General features: G+C 39.4%; 1 protein-coding gene across 1 annotated transcript in view; it reads left to right on the top strand.

Moving 5' to 3' along the window:
• Positions 1-10546: 10546 nt before the first annotated feature.
• Csrnp3 (cysteine and serine rich nuclear protein 3) overlaps positions 10547-22298 on the top strand; it is a 149073-nt gene continuing 137321 nt past the window's right edge. Inside the window, exon 1 of the mRNA XM_051184557.1 lies at positions 10547-10569. Within this exon, the coding sequence (XP_051040514.1) occupies positions 10557-10569 (13 nt within the window). The 5' untranslated portion in view covers positions 10547-10556. The remainder of the gene's footprint in view (positions 10570-22298) is intronic.

The raw sequence follows: 22298 nt of genomic DNA, 5'->3' as shown, positions 1-22298 counted from the left end.
AGACCGGTGGGGGTAAATATATCAATTGGTATAAAATATATTCACATTGCTAAACACATATGGTTAATTATGTTTCCATTGGTGTGTGTGTATGTGTGTGTGAATTTTGTATTTGCAATATGAAGAAAAGTAAATGTGTTTTCTGAGAATTTTCAAGGGTGTTGGAATTATGAGTGATTTATATCATCTGTCTGTGTATCTATCTACCAATCTTATCTTCTCTAGCATACAATTTTTTCCCAACAAGAAATCTGTGTTCATGTATTGTAACTTCTTTTTTAAATGATTTATTCATTTTGTGTGTGTGTGTGTGTGTTGAGTGTTTTGCCTACGTGTACTGCATAGCTGGTGCCTGTGGAGGCCAGAAGAGGGGGCTGGATCTTCTAGAAATGGAGTTACAGATGGATGCTTAGAATCAACCCCAGGTCCTGTGTAAAAGCAGCAAATGTTCATTATCACTAAGACATATTTCCTACCCCTGTAACCTCTTCCTAGAATGCATCACTTATAATTGATGTTATGACATGTTCATATTTAAATCACATGGAAACCCTTTAACGATTGATACAAAACTTGACCAATACACACACACACACACACACACACACACACACACACACACACACACACACATATATATATATATATATATATATATTTATATACGCGCTTTAGACATATAAGTGCTTATTACCTGGTACCTTGCCCAAACTGACTTGGAATATGAGACATGTGTGTACATATGTATGTTTGTGGAAGATTAATTTTTATCTTTCCATGCCAAAAAATTAATACTGTGTATATATAACTTATTTTATATGGAGTAAAATTTCACGTTTATTTATGGTGTTTTGAAGATTTAAAATTGTTTTGTTTTTCACTTTGAGGCAGATTTTTTAATATGTTAAATTTAATATGAAGAAAGGTCTAGCTTTTGTTTGTTTATTTTATTTATTTTTTAGTTAAGGTGATTTTGGAACACCCTTCAATTTGGCCACAGATCGCTTTGTTCTATATTAAAGATGTATCTTTTCACTCAGGGTTTTAACCTCATCAAATTCCTTATGAGTACATCTGATCATCTGACCTGTTAATATGATGGACTGGAATATTTTTTCAACATAAAGATGTTATTATCTTTTATTCTTTTAATCTAAAGTAATATTTTAATCTCACATAAATACAATTTGAGTTGGGTGTTAGTGGTATATGCTTTTAATCCCAGTACTCAGGAGGCAGAGGCAGGCGGATCTCTATGAGTTCAAGGCCAGTCTGATCTACAGAGCTAGTTCCAGGACAGAATCCAAACCCTGTCTTGAAAAACCAAAAAAAAAAAAAATTATAAATTGTTATAGTAACGTGTGTGCATTTAAAGCATATTTTGTGTGCGTGTATATGGGTGCAGAGACTCATTCTGAAAAATGCAGCTTTTAGCTTCTACAGCATATGCCAGAGAGAAAGTTAAGACACTACAGCATGGCGAGAGCACAACAGTAAACAACAAAATGTGTTGAAAGATCTGAAGGTGGGGAGTTCATTCTTCAAACAGAATAAACAAAAACTAACTCACTCAAAATTAACAAAAATGGCTACCCATTTCCAAGAATTTCTATTCTATTAAGAAAAATGTACTCACATTTTTCCCTGTGACCTTTACTAAGCAGCTGTGGTGGAAAGAAAGTTCAGCATTGCTGGACTTTTGTTTGGGTGGGTAGGGGGATGTAGGGCTCATTTGGTCCCCTTACATGCTTTTGCAAGTGGGTTAGGTGACAAATCATCTCTTCACTTTGTTTCCCATACTCTCTTCATTTGTCCTGGAGGTAGGGCGTGGGGGACAGACAGCACAGCCCTGCTCTGTTGAACATTTTTCGATCTGTAGCTGCATATTAGCTTTAGACTTAGACACACTTCCTTGTAGTTGAGATCATTTTGTCTTCTGATGTCTCCATCCAGTGTGTATGTGTATCCTTTTTGAAGTCTGATTAGGACACACAAGTCAGAGAATACAAGTGCATTTCCTGTGTAATAGACAGGAATAAATGACCTCTCTAGATTCTGTTCCCTCCCTCCCTCCCTCCCTCTTTTCCTCCTTCCTCCCTCCCTCCACTCCCTTTAACTTAAATAACCATTTAAGATGAAAGAGAAAGTATTATGGTCAGTGACAACCTGCCCACATAACCGTGTTAACTTGCTTTCTCTTGTTGGCAATATATAACTAAGTCCATTAGCTTCATTTATTCTGATGTTTGTTCCCACACATCTTTATTCAGAGCTAATTGTCAGAGTTATATTGACTTTACACTGAAAGTGACAGTGGCCCCGTGCAATATCACTTTAAAAGAGGTGTCTTAGTGCATATAATAGAGAATGGCAGAGGTAAGAATCCATCAGGCAAACATGGACTTGGGGTTGGGACTTCCTTCTCCGTTGTAGCATGGATGTCTTCTGTATAGGGAACTGGGTTTCCTTCAATGGCATGTGGGACTGTGGACTTCTTAGCTGAGCTGTGGAATATTCAGCCCACACATGTACATATACAACCACCAAGCACCAAGCTCCTTTTTCCTACTGTTTGATAATTTATACATGCATACATACATACATACATACATAATATATTTTGATCAAATTCACCTCCAGTTCCCTTCCTTCTAGCTCCTCCTAACACCAGATTTTCCCTTCCAGCTGTACCAACTATCTTTAAAGCAGACAGCCTCTCAGGGGCCTTGTTCCTGAACTGAAAGAGCCCTCCATCCCCCAACAGCCTTCAGTTGCCAACAGTTCTTTAGCAGTGTGGGACTCCATGAGTCTTGTCTGACTCCCACCCCATCCCAATCCATGCTGGTACTTTGGGCTGGCTTGATCCTATGCAGGCCTTGGCCCTGCAGTCATAGCAGCTGTGAGTTCTTGTTTAGCACCGAGTTCTTCCACCCCTGGCCCCAGTTATTTCGGTCTTGAGAATTATTATAATGTGACAGCAATGCACCTCCTTTGTGTTCATAGCTAAATTTTGCTTTCTCTGTAAATTACATTTTTCTGCTGTGTCTACCAGTTTACTGGTTAGCCATGCCTACTAGGTTCAGCAAATAAGAGTCACTTGTGGGACATCGGAGATAGCGAGAAAGGAATGATCACAATGGCTCTAGCCCCAGAGAGCAACTTCTGCACAGGTCTGTTTCCTACCCAGCAGTACCAGGCAACCAACATGATCCCATTCTCCTTTATGCCCCTGCCTGATGGATGATGACCTCTTCCCTCTGTTGCTAACCTGTGAGTTTCTTAGTTTTCCCTGTTTGCTTGGCATCTCAACTCCATCAAACTTCTTTCTGTTATGTTACTTCTTAGGCTCTGTCTTCTGAACTGAACCTGAGAGAGGACCCTGGCATAGGCTCTGCGTCCTTCACTGATTCACTCAGTATGATCAAGAAAAACATGACCACCATGATAGCAATTCCTTTTGATCTAATTATAAATAAAATATTCTACAAAGGGATATCTGACATAATTCTTACATTTTATTTCTACAGAGAAGGTGACAACCTATTCTCACCAGAAAGTCTGTCTTACTATGTAGCTCTGGCTGTCTTGGAACTCACTCTGTACACAAGACTGAGACTCCAATTCACAGAGATCCTCCTGCTTCTGTTAGTGCTGGTATTAATGGCATGTGCCACCACATCTGACTTTATATTTAAAAAAAAAAACTATTTTCCTTTCTATTATTTTTGTGGTGCTATTTTGTTTATAATCTAACAAATAAAACTTGCCTGAGGATCAGAGTGCAGAGCTAGCCACATTAGTTAGCCATTGAGGCCAGGCAGTGGGTGGCACACACCTTTAATCTCAGCACTAGGAAGGTGGAGACAAGAGGAATATAAAGGGGGAGGAGGCAGGAGAGAGATGCAGCCTGAGGGTCCCTAGAGACAGGAATGCCCCTTTGGTCTGAGGATTCAGTAAAGGGAAGAACTAATGGTTGCCTGTTTTGCTTCTCTAATCACTCAGCCTTAACCCCTATATCCAACTCTGGGTTGTTTGTTTGTTTGTTTTTTACTTATTTGTTCATGTGTTTATTTTTGTTTTTTGAGACAGGGTTTCTCTGTAGCTTTGGAGGCTGTCCTGGAACTCGCTCAGTACATCAGGTTAACCTTGAACTCATGGAGATCTGCCTGTTCCTGCCTCCTGAGTGCTGGGATTAGAGGTGTGAACCACTATCACCTGGCTGTGTATTTTATCTTAATACTGATTAGAATTCATGCTAAAATTTGTACTTAAAATGTTTCCACGCATTTTGACTATATTTTCCTCTCTCCCAACTCCTCACGGATTCTCCTTTCCTATCCAAACCCACCAGAAAACAAACAAAAACAAACAAACTCACAAACTGGCATCTAAAAATTAGAGTAAAGTAAAACAATATAAAATAAGATTAATCAAACCAAAAAAAGACAAAGCAAACAAATAGAAGAAAAATAGTCACAGAAAAGCACAAGAAATAGATATAGACATCAAGCCATACATGTTGGTACATGCAGAAATCCCATAAAAATGCAAAACTGGAAACCATAATATATATGCAAATGACCAGTAAGGAAAAATAAAATACAATTTAAAAAAAATGCCTGCAAATCATTAGGGCACAAAGAACCTCCAGAAAATTCCACTGATTTCATTTTGTGTTCCTCATCTACTCCTTGACATGGGGCCTGCCCTTAAGAGTGGTTTTATACCCAGTGAGACCCCATTGGAGAAAACCAGTTTTTCCTTTATCAATTGGAGATAGTTCCTGGGTTAAGGATGGGGATTGTGTCCACTTCCCTTCTTAGCACAGGGACCCCATCTGGCTTATACCTGTGTAGGCCCTGTGCATGATGCCACAGTCTCTTGAGTTAGTATGTGCATCAGTCCGACAGTATTTAGAAAACCTTGTTTCCTTGGTGTCCTTATTTTTAGTTCTGTTTATCTATGTGTGGTCATGTTCAATTAGTGCAATGCCTGTAGAAGGCAGAAGAGGGCATCAGAATCCCCTGGAGCTATAGTTCTAGGTAGTTGTGAATTGCTGGATATTGGTGCTGGGAACTGAACTCAGATTCTCTGCAAAAGCAGTACACATTCCTAACTGCTGAGACATCCCTCCAGCCTTTAGTCCTCATCTTCAAAGAGAATAAAAGTTGTCAAGGTTGCCGTAACCATCAGTTAAGACCTTATTTGGGTATTCATACCCTCTAGACAGGTTTGCAGTACAGAAAACGTCCATCATAACTATTAAGTCAGGCACCTGAGTGTAGCAGGTCTTTATCTGTACTGCCAGCTCTCAAATAATATCATGGAGACTTCTTATTAATTATGAAAGCTGGGCCTATAGCTTAGGCTTCTTTATAATTTAAACTTGTTTCTCTTAGTCTACGTTCTGCCACTGACCACCCACCATCCTGCTTTCTCTGTGTCTCCTGTGTGCACCTAGATTCATCCCCAGTTTCTGTCTATGCATAGAAGTCCCGCCTATTTTTCTGGCCATGCAGCTTTTTAGTACACCAATCACAGCAATACATCTTCACACAGTGTACAAACATCCCATAGTACTTGAGGGTGCTGAATTAATTATAAGTTCAGCCAGCAAAGACTAAAGAGCTATGATTTTCATTCATGCCAGTGGACAGTGCTTATTCTTTCTTAAGTTTTATTTCTGTTCTCTGTGGTTGAGCATGAAAGCATACTAACATAGTGTTCAATTTAGATGTTTTCCTAAGACTAAGTAAGTACTTAGGCATTTCCTGGGAGCCTGGTCAATTTTAGCAATTCTCCATTTTTTATTCTTTTATTTATTTATTTATTTATTTTGGTGGCTTTAAGAAACCCTAATATCAACTTTAAAAATCCAAAATGTTTTTCAAAAGAGACTAAAATATTGTGCACACTGTGTTCTGGTTTACTTGTAAGTGTGCTTATAAGTAGTTGGGAGCTTTAAACTTGAGTGCTTTCATACTGACACATGTTTTTCTTTATCTTCATATCACAGAAATTGCTTCTGTTTTTTCTTTTCTAATCCAATTTTTCTCTCTTCCCCCTGTAAGTAACTCTTCCACAGTCTGCTTTATAGCCTTTCATGCTTTAATCTAAATATACATATTCCGGTGATAGCATTTTGTAAAAACATGAATCATATATATTATTCTGAAAACTAGTTTTCTCACTTGATAGCACATGGAATTTCCCAATGTTATTTATCATAGTTTTATTTTACTTTTTAAAATGGTTATAAACATTGCAACACACAGACATGTAAAATTTTGATAACTATCCCCCTGTGGGAGTTTTCCCTTCATTGTAGTTTTTATCCTACTATGAATATGCCCCAATACATAGTATTTTAAAAGTTTTCTTATATATATTCCTGCTTCAACTTTGTTGGATAGATGTACCAAGTGGAAGCAATTAGCACAATGCACACAGACAAATTATACTCTTCTCAAAATGAGGCAAAATACACACTTTCACACTTTGGGGGTACAAGTACAGCATTTCCTATGATTCCTGGCAACAGTTTTATTTATTCAATAAGGTAATCTCTGTGTGTTAATAATAATGGACAATAATAATAAATAATATTTGTATTAGCAGTCAAGGTAGACCATAAGCAAGCAAATAAAATAACATCACAAGTTTGTGATGTAGACAAAGAAGGTGGAGTGAGAACATATGAAGACAGAGTATTACAATTAAGATAGTAATGGGATCCTTGTCCAAGGAGGACATTGGTAAAGGCCTGATGGAGTCAGGGAGTGGGCCATCAATACCTGGGGCAGGAGAATACTTCAAGAGGAAAAGAACAGAACGCAGAAGATGATAGGCAGGAGGCTGGTACTTCTAGGAACAGGCAAGAGAAGCAGCAAGAAGTCCAGGTGGGGCCGTGTAGCCATGAGGAGACAGGGACTAAAGGAGAAATGGCAGAGCTGACATGATTCTAAACTTTTTAAAAATAATGGGCTGTAGGGCTGGAGAGATGGCGTAGAGGTTAAGAGCACTGATGTCCTGAGTTCAAATCCCAGCAACCACATGGTGGCTCACAACCATCTATAATGAGATCTGGTGCCCTCTTCTGGCCTGCAGTGGAAAAATGCAGGCAGAATGTTGTATACACAATAAATAAATCTTAAAAAAAAAAATAATAATAGGCTTTATTTAGGCTTTATCTTTGCTTTCAATTTGCAGGGCTTTGTATATGTTATTAAATAAGTGTATTAAGTGTAATAAAAGTACACAAGAGCCAGCCCAACAAAGCTCTTGATGCTTAGGGTTGGGACAGTTTAGATGACACAAACTAAATAGTTTTTTCTTTTTAATTGGCTTATATTGTATGTATGTAGTGATCACTTCATAAGACATTTTTGTTCAAGTATTGCACGTGTTTTAACTATATTCATGCTCATGCCCTTCCATTTCTTCCCTTCTAGTCCCTTCCTTCCTTCCTTCCTTTCTGTTTTTGTTTTGTTTTTGAGACAAGGTTTCTTGGTGTAGCTCTGGCTGTTCAAAAATTCACCCTGTTGAACAGGCTGGCAGACATCCACCTGCCTCTTCCTCCCATGTTCTGGATTACCAGCATGCACCACCATGATGAGCTTTTAAGAACTGAACCCAATACCTCACACAGGATAAACAAGCACTCTACTACTGAGCTGTATTCTTATCCATAAAATAACCTTTATTGCTATTATTATTATTATTATTATTATTAGTTTTTTTGAGACCTGGTTTCTCTGTATTGCTTTGAAGCCTGTCCTGGAATTAGCTCTGTAGACCAGGCTGGCCTTGAACTCACAGAGATCCCCCTGCCTCTGCCTCCCAAGTGTTGGGATTAAAGGCGTGTGCCACCAATGCTCAGCCAACCTTTCTCATTTTAAAATAACTTTAGATTCATGGGGACTTTGCGAACAAAGCACAGAGAATGTCTTGCCCAGCTTCCTCCAGTTAATTTCCCACACAACCTTGACACACTTGTCAAAACTAAGAAAATATCACCAAGACAATACCATTAAATAACTCCCACCTTATTATTAGTTTATCTATGAATATTCTTTTTGTGATCAAGGACCAACTGAGATAATACACCGAGTTAGATGTTGTGCCTTATTAGCCTTCATCTCTGGCTATTCCACAGCCTCACTTTATTTAATTCAGTGAATCCAGTTCACCTTCATGTCAGGAGTGGGGATGGAGCCTTGTTTCTCTATGTGTCACTTGGAGATCTTTGTAAGAATGTTTTCCTTCTTTGGCATGTTTAAGTCATTTGTTTAATTGCACAATCATTTATTCCTTGGGTTATGAGTGTATAGTATTGTTATTTAATCATTGCTTACATTGTTCTAACTTTGGCCACCAATCCATCTTCCTGGTAGTTGTTGAGTTGTTTTGTTTCTTCATTTTTTTTCTTATTGTGAGGGCTTAAACCATGGTCTTCAAGCACAATAGGCAGATGACCTATCAGTAAGGTATAGCCTCAGCCTGGCTAGTAATGTATTTATGAATGTTCCTTTCTTTCTGTATTATATGAACACCTTGGAATTCTACTGTCTTCATCCTTAGAAAATAAGATACTTGGTTTTTAATATGACTAATTATTGGTCTGAATGGGGTGTTGTGGCTGGCAGGAGAGGGGGGTCATGTTGCTCATGGTCCACCAACTGGTTATGCAATACTAACTAGTCCTTCCTGAAAACATAAATACAAATGACACTATACAGACTGAACAGGCTCTATTTATGTATTTAGGAATATGTATGTATATATAAAAAAACAGTAGTTAAAAAGAAAAGAAAAGCCATGAATGTGAAAGAGAGAGCAAGGTGCAGTATAGGGAAGGGTTTAGGAAGAAGACAAGGAAAAGGGAAACGATGTCATTGTGTTATAATTTCAAAAATACTTTTTTTTTTTTTAAGAATGCTTCTGGTTCCCCCTGAGGAACTGACATCTAAGGGCTCGTTCACCTTTTCCTGTCTTCTGTAGGCACCTGTACACATGTAGCACACACACACACACACACACACACACACCACCACCACCACCACCACCACCACCACCACAAATAAAAATAAAACGTATAAATTTAAATAGCGACAATCTACCCTTAAATGGGAAAAACAGGAAGTCTAGAGGAGGTAAACTGTTGTGTGTGTCTTCGTTCCTTCTTTCCTTTCTTTTCATTGCATTTGTGGACATTTCAAATATGAGAAGGCTGTTGGCTATGCAGGTAAAACTATGAAATAGAGTGTAAAGTACCTGCTACTCTCAAGGTCGTGGTAGAAGTCTGTTCTAGAACTCTGAATTTTCTTAGATTTATTTATAAATGGCACTATTTAAAGACATGGTGGTGGATATGATTTCTTAGGATTGATTTAGAAAAGAACTCATACCCGAATCTGCTAACAGGGAAAATAATCAAGCAAAGAGGTTGAAAAAAAGACAGTAAATGAGGTACAACTGAAGCCAGGAGAACGAAGCCTCGCTTTGCAATCGAGTGATGAAATGAGTTCGGGAATGGGCAGTAACCACCCCAGTCACATTTCCCTGGGCACTTTGGGTGTAAAGCGCTGAGGCGTCCTGGGTGCTTTGGTAGTGCTCAACTTCACTGCTGACCTGTGAAGTCTTCGTGGAGCAGGGGAGAAGAACCTTTGTTTGAATGAGTTCAGCTTTTGCTAAGAAATGCCCTTCCTTTAGAAGTTTTCTTGTAAATGTAATGGAGAAATGTGGCGACAGCAAGATGGAGAGATCTTGTAAGAGAAAAATGTGTGTCTTGAGGATGGGAGGTCTCATAGCATATTTACATGTGGGTGTTAATGAGTAAGAAAAATGGAGGATAAAAAGATGTTAGCAATGATGTGAAGAAGGAAGAAAAAAGAAAGAAAGAAAGAAAGAAAGAAAGAAAGAAAGAAAGAAAAGAAAGAAAGGGTATAATTGAAGCAGTAAAGACCTAACAGTGAGAGGATATAGAGTCAGAGATTTCAGAGGAGACATTGTTCTTAGGTAGCAGAGAGAAGTTTCTCTGTATGACATGACTAAAGTTTAACAATACAAACACCATGTGATTTGTGGTGTCTTTCTTAGTTTTTCTAGAGGTGGTAACATAGACCAAGCATAAGCAGGTAGGAGGAAACAGGGAGATATTCAATGGAACTATTTATTTGTATCACATAAATCAAGTATAGCTTAGCAAGCACACTACTGGGGAACCATTAGAAGTTCGAGGTTGTAGTTTAAAAGTTATACTGGTAACTCAAAGACATTTGCTTTCTGTGGTTGCAGTCCTCTCTTTAGCTACTGGGGTAGGAAGAAAGGTGAGTTTAGCTAGTGATGCTGTTGTTGCTGCTGCTTCTGCTTCTGGGAGGTGAGGCAGTAGAATCCACCAAAGGGCTTGCAATCAGTTTTACTTGTTGAAAACAGAATCTTATGTAACATTGAGACATGGTTTCTTTCTTTCTTTTTTAAGAAAAAGAATAAGAAGATATCAACAGACTGAGAAAGTATTTTTGGAAATATAGACTCTTCAGAAGATCCTGCAGTTCATGAGGCCGCAAGGTGAGGTGTCTACATTACTATTGTAATGCCTTCAAGCGTTGAATGGAACTGTGTCATTGTCCCTGGTTATGACTGCTAATTTGTAATTGGGAAAGCAAACTGTTCTTACTTAATGTACATGATGTTTTTAGCAATGTATCTTTGCGGTCTTTGAAAGCTTATCTATAACAGAATTTTAGTATTTAGTTCCATGAGGGGTGATTTAAAAAAGTAATAATTTCTCTCATTTTTAGAAGGTAGCACCATTCTCAGGAAAATGAATGCTAGGCATATGAATACATTTTATTTCTTATTACATTAACAGCAAGGCATGCTGGTGCATGCCTTCAATCACAGGACTTGGGAGGCAGAGACCAGTGTCTCTCTAGGAGTCCAGTCATGCAGGCCAGTCAGGGTTATGTAGGGAGAGCTAGTTTCACAACCCTATACGTCAGGTTCAGAGAACTTCAAAAGAGAGAAGGTAGAAAGATTTTAAGAGTGAGGAAACCATGGCATCTGCTGGGAGAGGGTCTATTCTAAAAATAAAAAAGGGGGGAAGGGAGGATGAGGGGGAGCATTAGAGAAGAGATAGAGAGTGGGCACATATGGGAGGAATCATGGAGATGAGTTGGTGACAAATGTGATCAAGCTGCGTTATATGATATTCTCAAAGAATTATGTATACACTCGTATGTATATGTACATATATATATATGTATATATATGTACATATACATACATATGTGCACACAGATGTGTGTGTGTGTGTGAATTCATTATCTGACTTTCTTAAAAGTTTAAGAATTACTTTTGTGAAGAAATTTTGCCAGCTATAAAATGATGATTCCTTTGAATGATCAAAAAAATCCTATAAAGAAAAACAAGTTAAGCTGTTGTTAAATACCTTGTTATAATAATGACATGAAATATGTACTTAGAAGTTATGACTGTAGCATGGACTAAACGTCACATCATGGGATCCTTTTAAGTAGTGGATGATTTCTTCCTCACTGATATCGTGAGCCCAATTGTCATAGATCATAATTTTAAATAAAAATAGTTGATGGACTTTTATTTTGATTTGGTCAGGCTTGTCTTCAGTCTGGCTTTTCTTATTCATCTAAGGGTTGATTTACTTATTTAGGATTCACCATATATAAACCAGTGGATTTATGCTTGGGTTATTTGGAAATGAGTAAGATATGGTCTTGTTGCCAACAGCTGTCCAATGAATATGTTATCCAGAGCAAATTTTATTATTAATTCAATACATAATTTAAAAATAAAAGCTAGATTGTAGAAGGGCATGTAATGAATTCTAAAGCCATGTGGAAATTATGTGGGGATTATTCATGTTTTGACATCATGCCATGTATTAGCCTAGAAAACCAAGAGTTTGTACCCTAAAAACCTTGTTTGGTCTATGTGAGCTCACACCCAGTGGGTTGTTTTGCAGTATGGCAGTAGCTCCTTAGCTTATATATAGTAGCATATATAAGAACATAGAGAATGTCAGGCAGGGCAGGTTCTCTAGTCACAATTGCAAATTGAATGTTGTGGAAAATAGCTATGTAAACACCTATGAAAATAACAAAGGGAGTCCCCACCCCCAACTCGCCTTTTTGCCTTATTTGCATGAATTTCATTACCCTCACTAGAGACTTATTTCCTGGTGACTGAAAAAGGCTAACAAGGTGGGGGTGGGATGCTATGAGCTCCTAAGGGATCTCATGCAGATCATAGCTGAGTGGGTAGCAGGACCTGGAACTTTTTCAAGGAAGTTTTGTGTTTGTTTGTTTGTAAATTAAAGCAATCAAATAATTGAAAACTTTAGACTTGGCAAAGATGAAGGGAAGCCAGGTGTGGTGATACAGACTTTGAGCCTTTAGATAGCACTTCAGAAGGAAGCTGTAGGTGGATCTCTCTAAGTTAGAAGCCAACCTGGTCCTCATCACAAGTTCCAGGCCAGCCAGAGCAATACAGAGAGAACCTGTCTTGGTAAAAAAACAAAGCAAAACACAAAGGAGTCAATGAAAATGCCCCACACCTTGTTCTGTCATTAGAAAAGTAGTTCCATTTAGTTATGCAACAACTGTCACTGTTCAGTGTGTGCCAAGTTTGTGCCTCGAAGTGGAGAAAGAGCAATGAACAAAATACATCAGTGTGCTTGCCATCCAGAAATCCCATGCCAGTGGTAGATAATACAGGTGATTAAGTGACGTAGTTGTGTGTTAGGTTTGGTTGTGTGACTGCCATGGAGAGAAATTAAAGGAAAATATGGAGTAAACTTCCATGTGGGATTGATTCTTTAGGAAGCCCCAGTGACTTAGCACAGCACGAGTTACACAAGACATAGATGAGATGCCACTTTCATTCACATGGAACAATTGTGGGACAGTTCCCAAATTATTACCTATTGAGATGAATTTGTAGCTGTGTATCACATAAGTATCCTCCTTAATTTCACCAGAAAGACAGCTTAGTATAACAATTCCTACATCTTCTAAAAGACACATATCTAGCCATCATATCAGCTGAGAAGATTAAGATTCCTTTGCTGGGCGTTGGTGGCATACACTTTTTGTCTCAGCACTTGGGAGGTAGAGGCACACGGATCTCTGTGAGTTCCAGCCTGGTCTACAGAGCTAGTTCCAGGACAGGCTCCAAAGCAATACAGACAAACCCTGTCTCAAAAAACAAAACGAAATTTCTGCATTGTAAGAGTAAAAGGATCATAGAGTGAGTGCCGTGTTTGTTTAGTAGCTATCTGAATTAAACTGTAGCAAGGTAGTGTTTATTCCATGATGTAATGAAGATTAATGGCCAGCTCCCAGAGCTGGCCACATAGGCAACCTGTATTTGTTTTAGAAAACCAAAATTATGGGGGGGGGGGATGACAATGTACAAGGCAGAGGACTGTTAGTAACTTACAAAGAAACAGGAGATTTCTGGTGCAATGTCAATCTGTTGGGTCACAGATTATTTCAAACCTGTATTGACCTTTCTCACATTCACATATGAAAACTTTTATTTGAGGGTACCTAAGGTGTGACTTTGCCAAAGTAAATGTGTTCTCAATTCCTTTGATTTCATCTTCCCAAATTTTGTTCTTACAAATTTGCTATCCCAGGAATCATTCTCAAACATGTAGTATGAATCTAGCTTCCTGTAGATTCTCCCTGCCTTTCACAAATCTGCCCTGCATGCACACAGCTAAGCTTGGCATCACCTGGTGTGGTTCTGCTCACCTGGTGTGGTCCTACTTACCTGTTGTGGTCCTGCTCTGGGCTCTCGTTTCCTTCTCTGCTAGCATCTGTCCTCTGCAATTATCCAGATGGTTTCTGGCCTTCTTCTTCTGTAATTCTGATAAAGATTTGACCTAATATACAGTACTCAACCTCAGCATTGTTAACATTGGTGATGAGATTCTATGCATTGTGGGATGCCTAACACATGCCATGAGTACCCAACTCTACAATGTCTTTGAACATTGCCCATTGTCTCACTTAATCAAAATAATCCACATCTGAAAATCACTAATCAAATTTGAAAATCTAGGCCCTCAAAGACTTCTGTCTACATCAAACAGAAAGCCTTTCACCACTAAGATATCATACTCAGTTACAATGTTTCACTTGTTTAAGTGAACAGTACTGCTGTTTGACCACTTGCATTTTTAAACTTCTCTGTTGGCTTCTTCCTAATTTTATATTTATAATGTGTTTTATAAGATGGTAAGCCTGAATATAAAAAGGGTGTGGAAAAATAAGATAAAGAAGTCAGGGGATGCTTTTATCTTCCTCCCCATTTTTTATACTTAGTGAAAATCCCAGTGCCTTTGAACTTTCCATATTCTTTCCCAGTCAGAAGGGGATTTTTTGCATGTGCACTGGCTGCTTGTTCTGCATTGCTCTCCAGCTTGTTTTCCCAGACAGAACATGTGACCTTGAGCCCACACTACCTCCACTCCTCTCTACCCTTAAAGGTACCACAGAAGCATTTAGGACTGAGCTGAGTCTGCTTTTCAATCTCCAGATAGATAGCATTCAGTAATCCCTCCCTGCTGACTGTGGTCTGACACTTGTAGAATTGTCACCCGCTCCAGTCACAGAGTCTCCCTCCTTCACTCAATGCACCTACTATTCTAACAAGAAAATTGAGGTCACTGTGCAGAAATGACTTGTGAGTCCTTGCAATTTCTTCTCTATAAACATTCTTATTTTCCTCCAGTCTCAAAGCAGGATCAGTTCTTCCGCTATTCAGGCAAAGCCTGCGTCTGATTCTATCCTTTTTCCCAGGCTAAGACCTTTTGCCATCCATTATCTCCGTTTGTCCTTTACCTTCAGCCTTGACTTCACTGATGCCTCTTTATCTTCTGCCTACTAGACTCTGTAGACTTCTATCCAAAAACCAAACAAAAACAATACTGATCGCTTCCTCCCTCACTGCCTCCACATTCAATCTCTCTCCTTCCGAATGCATTGCACTCTGAAGCAGCAGTCTCCATTCATTTCCCTTGTCTCCGAGAGTCTCTCAGTCCTCCACACTGGGCCATCTGATTTCTAACCCCATTTAACAGAGCATGCTCTCTCTAAAGGCATACATGACCTACAGCCTTTATCTTGTCCAGCTCTCTCAAGGGTATTTGGCAGTGTTAACTTTATTTACTTCCATTCTCTAGGCTGTTCTTGCTCCCTTCCTTTGTTTTTCTTACTTCCTAGGGATCTTTTTGTAAAGGTCTGTTTCCTAGTTTCCTATTTGTAGGCCTTCCATTGTGAACTTATGAATCGCAAACCCAAATACCAGTAGATAGTTACAGGTAAAAATAAGTGTGTCTACTTGGCTACCTGAAAACAATAAACACTAATAGGTTTAAAAATCACGCCCACCATACCACGCACAAAGCAAAAGATACCCAGCCTACAATCCACAATCCTAGAGGAGCAAGAACCCTCTTCCAGAAATGGACGCAGATGCAGAAATCCACAACTAACCATTGGACAGAGCTCCTGGAGAACAATCAAAGTGAGGGAGGAGGGATAATATGAACAAAGAAGTCAAGACCATAATGGGGAAATGCACAGAATCAGCTGGCCTGAGCTAGTGAGAGGTCACTGGCTATGCTCTGACATATGGGGAACCTGCATAAGACCAAACTAGACTCCCTTAATATATGTGACAATGGTGTGGCTGGGACAATATATGAGGCCACTGGCAGTAGGTCCAAGATTTAACTCTAATGTGCAAATGACTTAGTGGAGCTCATTCTATATGGAGAGGTAATTTCCTCAGCCTAGACACAGGGTGTGGAGAGTAGAGAGGTGACTTTGGTCCTGCCTCAATGAGATGATGGAACAGACTTAGTAGACTTCCTAGGGGAGGCCTTACCCTCTCCAAAGAGAAGATGGGAGGTGGGGTTGGAGAAAGTTGCAGGGAGCAGAAGGTGAGGAGGAAGGGAGAACTAAGATTGGAATGTAAAAAATAAATTAATAATTTTTTTAAAAAATGCTCACCAAAATACTCAATATTTACTCCTGTGTTGAATGGTCAGGACTCTGGGAAATTGTTCCACAGCCATTCCCTTTTTGTCCTCCAATCATGTTAGTAAAGCTACAGAATTACATTGGCTATATATATCTACAGAATATTAATGCCCAGTGTATCACCTGAGCAATGAAGTCCACTACAATCCCAAAATAGCCTTTCAATGTCATTCTCTCCTGTTTATAAAGACATAATCACAAAATGCAACAGAAAAATAATCATGTCATTGAAAAGGGGTTTTAAAATTGTTACTGAATCCAAAGATTCATAATGAATTAGTATTTGATAAAGATAGAGGGAGGAGCTAATGACTATGACTTATTGAGAGGAAGGTTTTAAATTCATTCCTTAAGGTCTTGAGAAAAACCTAGATAAGGCATATATAACAGCATCAAAGTAAATTCTAAATATTTTAAAGACAATTATTATTTCACACTGTGACTATTGATGTTTAATAAGGATCAGGAGAAACAAACAGGACAAATAGATGTTTATTCAGGGAGAAATAATTTACAACATAGACAGATGAACACCAGCAGGTTTCTGGTCCCAAGGATGCCTCCAGATGTTCTCCTGCCCCTGTGCTGCAAGCAAGAGAGCTCTCCAAGCCCCCTCCTCAGACTTAGTTCCCCAGGGGTTACTTCCACCCCTGTCTCCACCCCAAATGGGCGTGGTCTGTGCCACAGGTGCAAAGTGAATATCTCACTACATGTGACATAAGCAATTTTTTGGACACTGACTGCTCTCGCTTTCCATCTCACTACTACAAAGTCCTGACTACCCGCCCTCCATCTCTACCAAGAGTTCATATCTGTTGTTCTGTTTTGTGATCCCCCCAGGACTAAATAGGAGCATATGTGTGATTTCAATGGATATAACTATCCACTGAAGGCTAATGGGCTCATCAGAGTTAGTGATTCCCCTCTCAGAATCTTTTGGTAGAACAGTTCAGAGGTAAAGAGTTGTCTATATGAGTTCCTCCCCTTTCTTGGTTGACTGTTAAGAGGGTTAGTATTGCATTGGCCCAGTGCAGGTAGCTACAGTTGATGGGAGTTAATAACTATAGCAAATCTAGGGTATGGGGTTCATAGCCCTTCATCTTATCTTTCAGGTCATACATACTACCAGCTTCCTCTTCAGCAATATTCCTTGAACCTTGGAGAGTTGGTTGGGGCATGACCCACACCCCTCACTTACAGGCATCCATAAAGCTCTGTATTCACTACTTCTCATTGTAAGAAGGGGCATGCTTCTCTGTCGAAGGCTGGGAGCCATTTTTGTCTATGGGTATAAGCAGATGTGTTTACAAGGTAGTTTGCTGCTATGTTAACTTAGTTAACTATCAGAAATATGTTCCCTACATTCCCCATGGAGGGATATTCCCTTAATCTAGAGGCAGGAGGGACAGTCTAGTCCCTATTCCAAATGACTTGACAGATTTTGTTGACCCCTCCCGGAAGGCATCACCCTCCCGGTGGAGTGTGGGGGGGATAGGAGAGGGATGGGAGGGATGGAGGGAGGGAGAGGGAACTGGGATCAATATATAAAATAAGAAAAAAGAAAGAAAGAAAGGGAGGAAGGAAGGAAGGAAGGAAGGAAGGAAGAAAGGAAGGAAGAAAGAAAAAGAAATATGCTCCCCATGTGGATCTACTACCTTCCTTCCCATACCTGGGTTTTTAGCCAGGCTTACAGTCCCAGGCATTTATTTTAAAATGCATTGAATATTCAATAAATGCATACAGGTTGCAGCCATTCATATCTCAATTGTCTAGCAAAAATGTTAAGCTCTGTAAGAATGCAAAGGAGTAAGAATCTGGCCTTTGTTTTAAAATTTAAAACCAGTAAAATTTTCTCTTGGTATACCATTCTATTTGGTGTGATAATTTCATGTCCATCTGCCTTCGGTACAATCAAGACAAAGGATAGTTGCATCCATCTCAAAATTATTTTGAGCTGCCCCTTGACAACTTCTTCCCATCTCCATCCCACGCAACTAATTCAACCTAGGAAGTTGTGGTTCTCCCCTTTCCCGCATGTGGTTATCAGTCACAGAACAAAGACTGCAGTCTTTTGCTTTTGTCTCCATCATTAGCTTGATGTTCAGAGACTCATTAATGCTGTTGTATGTGTCACGTTTGTCACTTACTATTGATAAGTCACAGTCTATAAACTTGCCTCAGTTTGTCTACACTCTTCCATCCTGAAGAACCCTTGGATCATTTTGGGAGCTTTAAATGATGTTGCTATCCACATCAGTTTATGAAGTGTTTTGCTTGTTTTACTTTTTATGAGAACTCAGTATGGTTTGAAAATGAAGCACTTTGTACAGGCTGTCTGTTTGAAAATCTGATGTGGGGCAACTCTTGTGAAAGTTGTGGAAAGTTTAGGAGGTGGCGCTGTGCTAGAGAAAGTAGATTGCTAGGGGCTGGCATTAAGGTTCTTCAACCTGGCTCCACTTCCTGTCTGCTTTCTATTTCCTGACTGCTGACAAAGTTCCAGCCACTATGCTTTCTCCACCATAATGAACTATATCCTTTCATGAATGGTAAACCCAGATAAGCCATCCATTCCTTAATTGCTTCTTCTTAGATATTTGGTACAGCGACAAGTAACCATTACACAAAATCCATGAAAGGGAGTGGGGACCGTATAGTGGTAAATGTGATTAGGTATTCTTAGACCTTAGAAAGTGGTTCTGGGAGAGATGTGAAACTTTGGGCTTAGAAAGGCCTAAAATGCTGTAAGTAGAACTTTTTGTTTGTTTTGTTATTCAAGAGGGTTTCTCTGTGTAACACTCCTAAATGTCCTGGAAGTCACTCTGTAGACCAGGCTGGCCTTGAACCCACAGAGATTGGCCTGCCTCTGCCTCCCAAATGCTGAGATCAAAGGTGTGTAGCACCACCTGGCTGAAAGTAGAATTTAATGGGCATTCCGGAAATAGTAAGATCAGAATACTGAGAGAAAGGCAGACAGTAGAGGCCTGCCACATGAGACTACAGAGGGGAAAGGGCATCTGTTGGGAACTGGAACAAACTGGCCGCCTATATTCTGAGTGAGACTGCAAATGAGACTACATACAAAACTAAGGAATGAAGTTTTTTGGCAGAGACAATTTCAGGACGGCATAGTGATTAGGGTGTGTCATGGTGCCTCCTCACTTCTCTTATCTGTGTCTTACCAGAACAAAGAGCAAATGGGACCAGAAAGATGAAAGTGTTCAGTGCGTGAGAAAAGCATCATGGGTGTGTTCAAAGATGTAGGTATGGTTCAGTAGCTATAATTGTTAAGTAAGTGGCATTAAAGACAGACACTTCCCTGCACTGGGATAATATGAGCAACACCCGAGTCTTGCCTTCATTGTAAGATCCTGCCAAGTTGCAAAACCGCACGTTCATTTGAAAGGCGAGAACTTGAACTTCTGATTGGTGTAATTTAAGAAAATCAGCACATGAGAGAAAGATGCCATGCCACAGGATTCCAGCAGAGGGTTTTCTTTTTTGGGGGGGGGAATCATAAAAATGGGAAAGGGAAGGGAGAAGACCAGCCTCTGGAGACAGCAGTAGCAGGAGAGACAAGAGCAGAAAGATACAGAGAGAGGAGGGAGGGAGGACAGATAGACAGAGAGAGGGAGAGAAAGAGAGAGGAGGATGGTAGGTGGGCAGATCCCTTTTAAAAGGGAACATAGTGCATATGCACAGGTGGTGCTCTTAGTGGCTGCAGCTGAGGGCATACTGTCAGAACCCCAAGGACAAGCCAATAGGGATGCCTGAACACAAACACTGATATCAATACCTTTGAGCAGGTTGAAAAGATCTTCTTAGGAAAGTGTTTCAGCTTCAAAGGCATGCAGATGCCACTACAACTATACTCTGTAGGAGCCAGGCTACACTTTGAGCTGACAGCAGAACTTGGCAGCATTGACCATGCAGTACTGATTTTCCAAGCACTACCAGGGCTCTTAGCTGCTGAGCCATCTCTCCAGCCCTAGTCCTTGGAGTTTTAGTCCAACTCCTGTCTCTCTGCTTCCTGACCACAGAACAGACGTGATATGGCCAGCTGCCTCACACTTCTGCTGACATGCCTTTCCTGCCATGATGTACTGTATGCCCTATTGAATTTACTATAAGCCAGAATGATTTCTCCCTCCCTTAAGTTGCTTCTTGACAGGTACATTTGGCCATGACCACAAGAAAGGAAATTAATAATACAGAACCTACAATTTCATTGGATGGGGAATTTTGTTTGTTAAGTGATACAAGACTGTAGAAAGTAACTAGTTTATTCCACATTTCCAGTTGAAATATATGAAATTCACATGTTTTTTCACAGTCCCATCAGCATTTGGTACTATTGTGTTTTCATTTATTTTATCTTAGACACTTGATGTCAAGACCAGATGACTTGCTTGAACATGACTGAAAGGGGGAGTGAGAATTGGGAAAAGAGACAGAAGATAGAGTCAGGAGGGATCTCAGTGACTACTGCAGATGCCCCAAGTTTATTACTCACAGCCACTGTACACCCCAAGCAAAAGGGGAGGGCAAAAGACTTCCTTACCATGATACAAGGAACAAGGAATAAACAAACATAATTACCTCCTTAACACTCAAAACATCTGGTAATCATGCCCTAAGTCAAGCATACTGTTATTTGTTCTTGAGGGCAAAAACATCCAGTGTTCACACCATAGGTGACACATTCTGTTGTTTAGCCTTGAAGAGCAAGAATAGGTTTGAACTCTCTGGCCTTAAGTCAAGATGGAACAGAATCAATAAATCAATAACAATGGATCCTGACACTTGATTGGACACTATGGATTCATCTTATTGATGTTTATTAAAATATCTTACTGTGACTTTGAGTCTCTCTCTCACACACACACACACATATATATATGAAAAAACATACACTTGAAAAACTCCTCCTTGTATATATAAGATAATATATAGCTAACATTATTAAAATACAGATATTAAATATCATTCTAAGTCATATCAAGATAATTTACAAGGCCTTGTGCAAGCTTCACAAAACAAGTTCTGAGGATATTGAAACTGCAAACTCAAAAAAGCTCAATGTAAATGCTGATCAAAGACATTGTATAGTGATCATAGGAGCATATAAAACATTCTTGATTTCTGTAGATTCTTGTGAACCTATCTTATCAGTACATACTTATGATCTGAAGATTACACAAATGTAATAAAAATGAAGATGTTGGGCTAGGCGGTGGTGGCACACACCTTTAATCCCCGCACTCCTGAAGCAAAGGCAGGTGGATCTCTGTGAGTTTGAGGCCAGCCTAACCTACAGAATGAGTTCTAGGACAGCCAAAGCTACACAGAGAACCCTTGTCTAGAAAAACTGAAGAAACAAAGAACCTTAAAAAAAAAAAAAGAAAGAAAAAACAAGGATGATTGTAGCAGTTTATTTATATATATAACTTCCAAATGAAACAAACAAAAAAACTGAAAATTTGTGTTATACTTGGCCAGTTTTGTCCTACTCTGTGTTATGTATTCTCTGAATAAATGTTTTTATTATAGCCATACCTACCCTTTATGAGTTCAAAGGATGGATATATATAAGAAATTCCTAATGAGTATTTTTTCAGAAACTTTTATTTAAATTAGAAACAATCCTATTTTACATACTAATCCCAGTTCCCTCTCCCCCCTACTCTCCCATGACCTCCACGTACCCCTTCCTATCCCCCATCCAATCCCCAGGGAGGGTGAGGTCTCCCATGAGGGATCATCAAAGTCTGTCACATCATTTGGGGCACAGCCTAGGCCCTCCCTCATAGAGTATTTTCATTAAGATATTTCTAGCAGGTGTTACCCCCAAGATGCTTTTTCAAAAGGGATTTTTGACATTATATAAGGATTTAATTTTTTTCACAGTGTGATTTTCACTTATCATTATCAGTGTCATAAAACCAGCTCTGTTAAACACAGTAGAGCTGTGTAGGTATTATATTCTTGAGATATTTTTTATTTTAAAGTGGCATGAGTAACAGCTATTGAAACAGTTAGAATAGTCTAATAGGGAGCTTGAGAGATGACCCAGTGGCTAAGAACACTTACTGCTCATCCAGAGACCAAGATTGATTCTCAATCTCTAAGGGTACCAGGCACCCACATGGTATACGTACACATATGCAGACAAACACACACACACACACACACACATAAACAATTTAAAAA

The sequence above is a fragment of the Phodopus roborovskii genome, unplaced genomic scaffold (assembly GCF_943737965.1).
Source record: "Phodopus roborovskii unplaced genomic scaffold, PHOROB, whole genome shotgun sequence".
NCBI lineage: Eukaryota > Metazoa > Chordata > Mammalia > Rodentia > Cricetidae > Phodopus > Phodopus roborovskii.
This window is presented reverse-complemented; position numbering and strand designations above follow the sequence as displayed.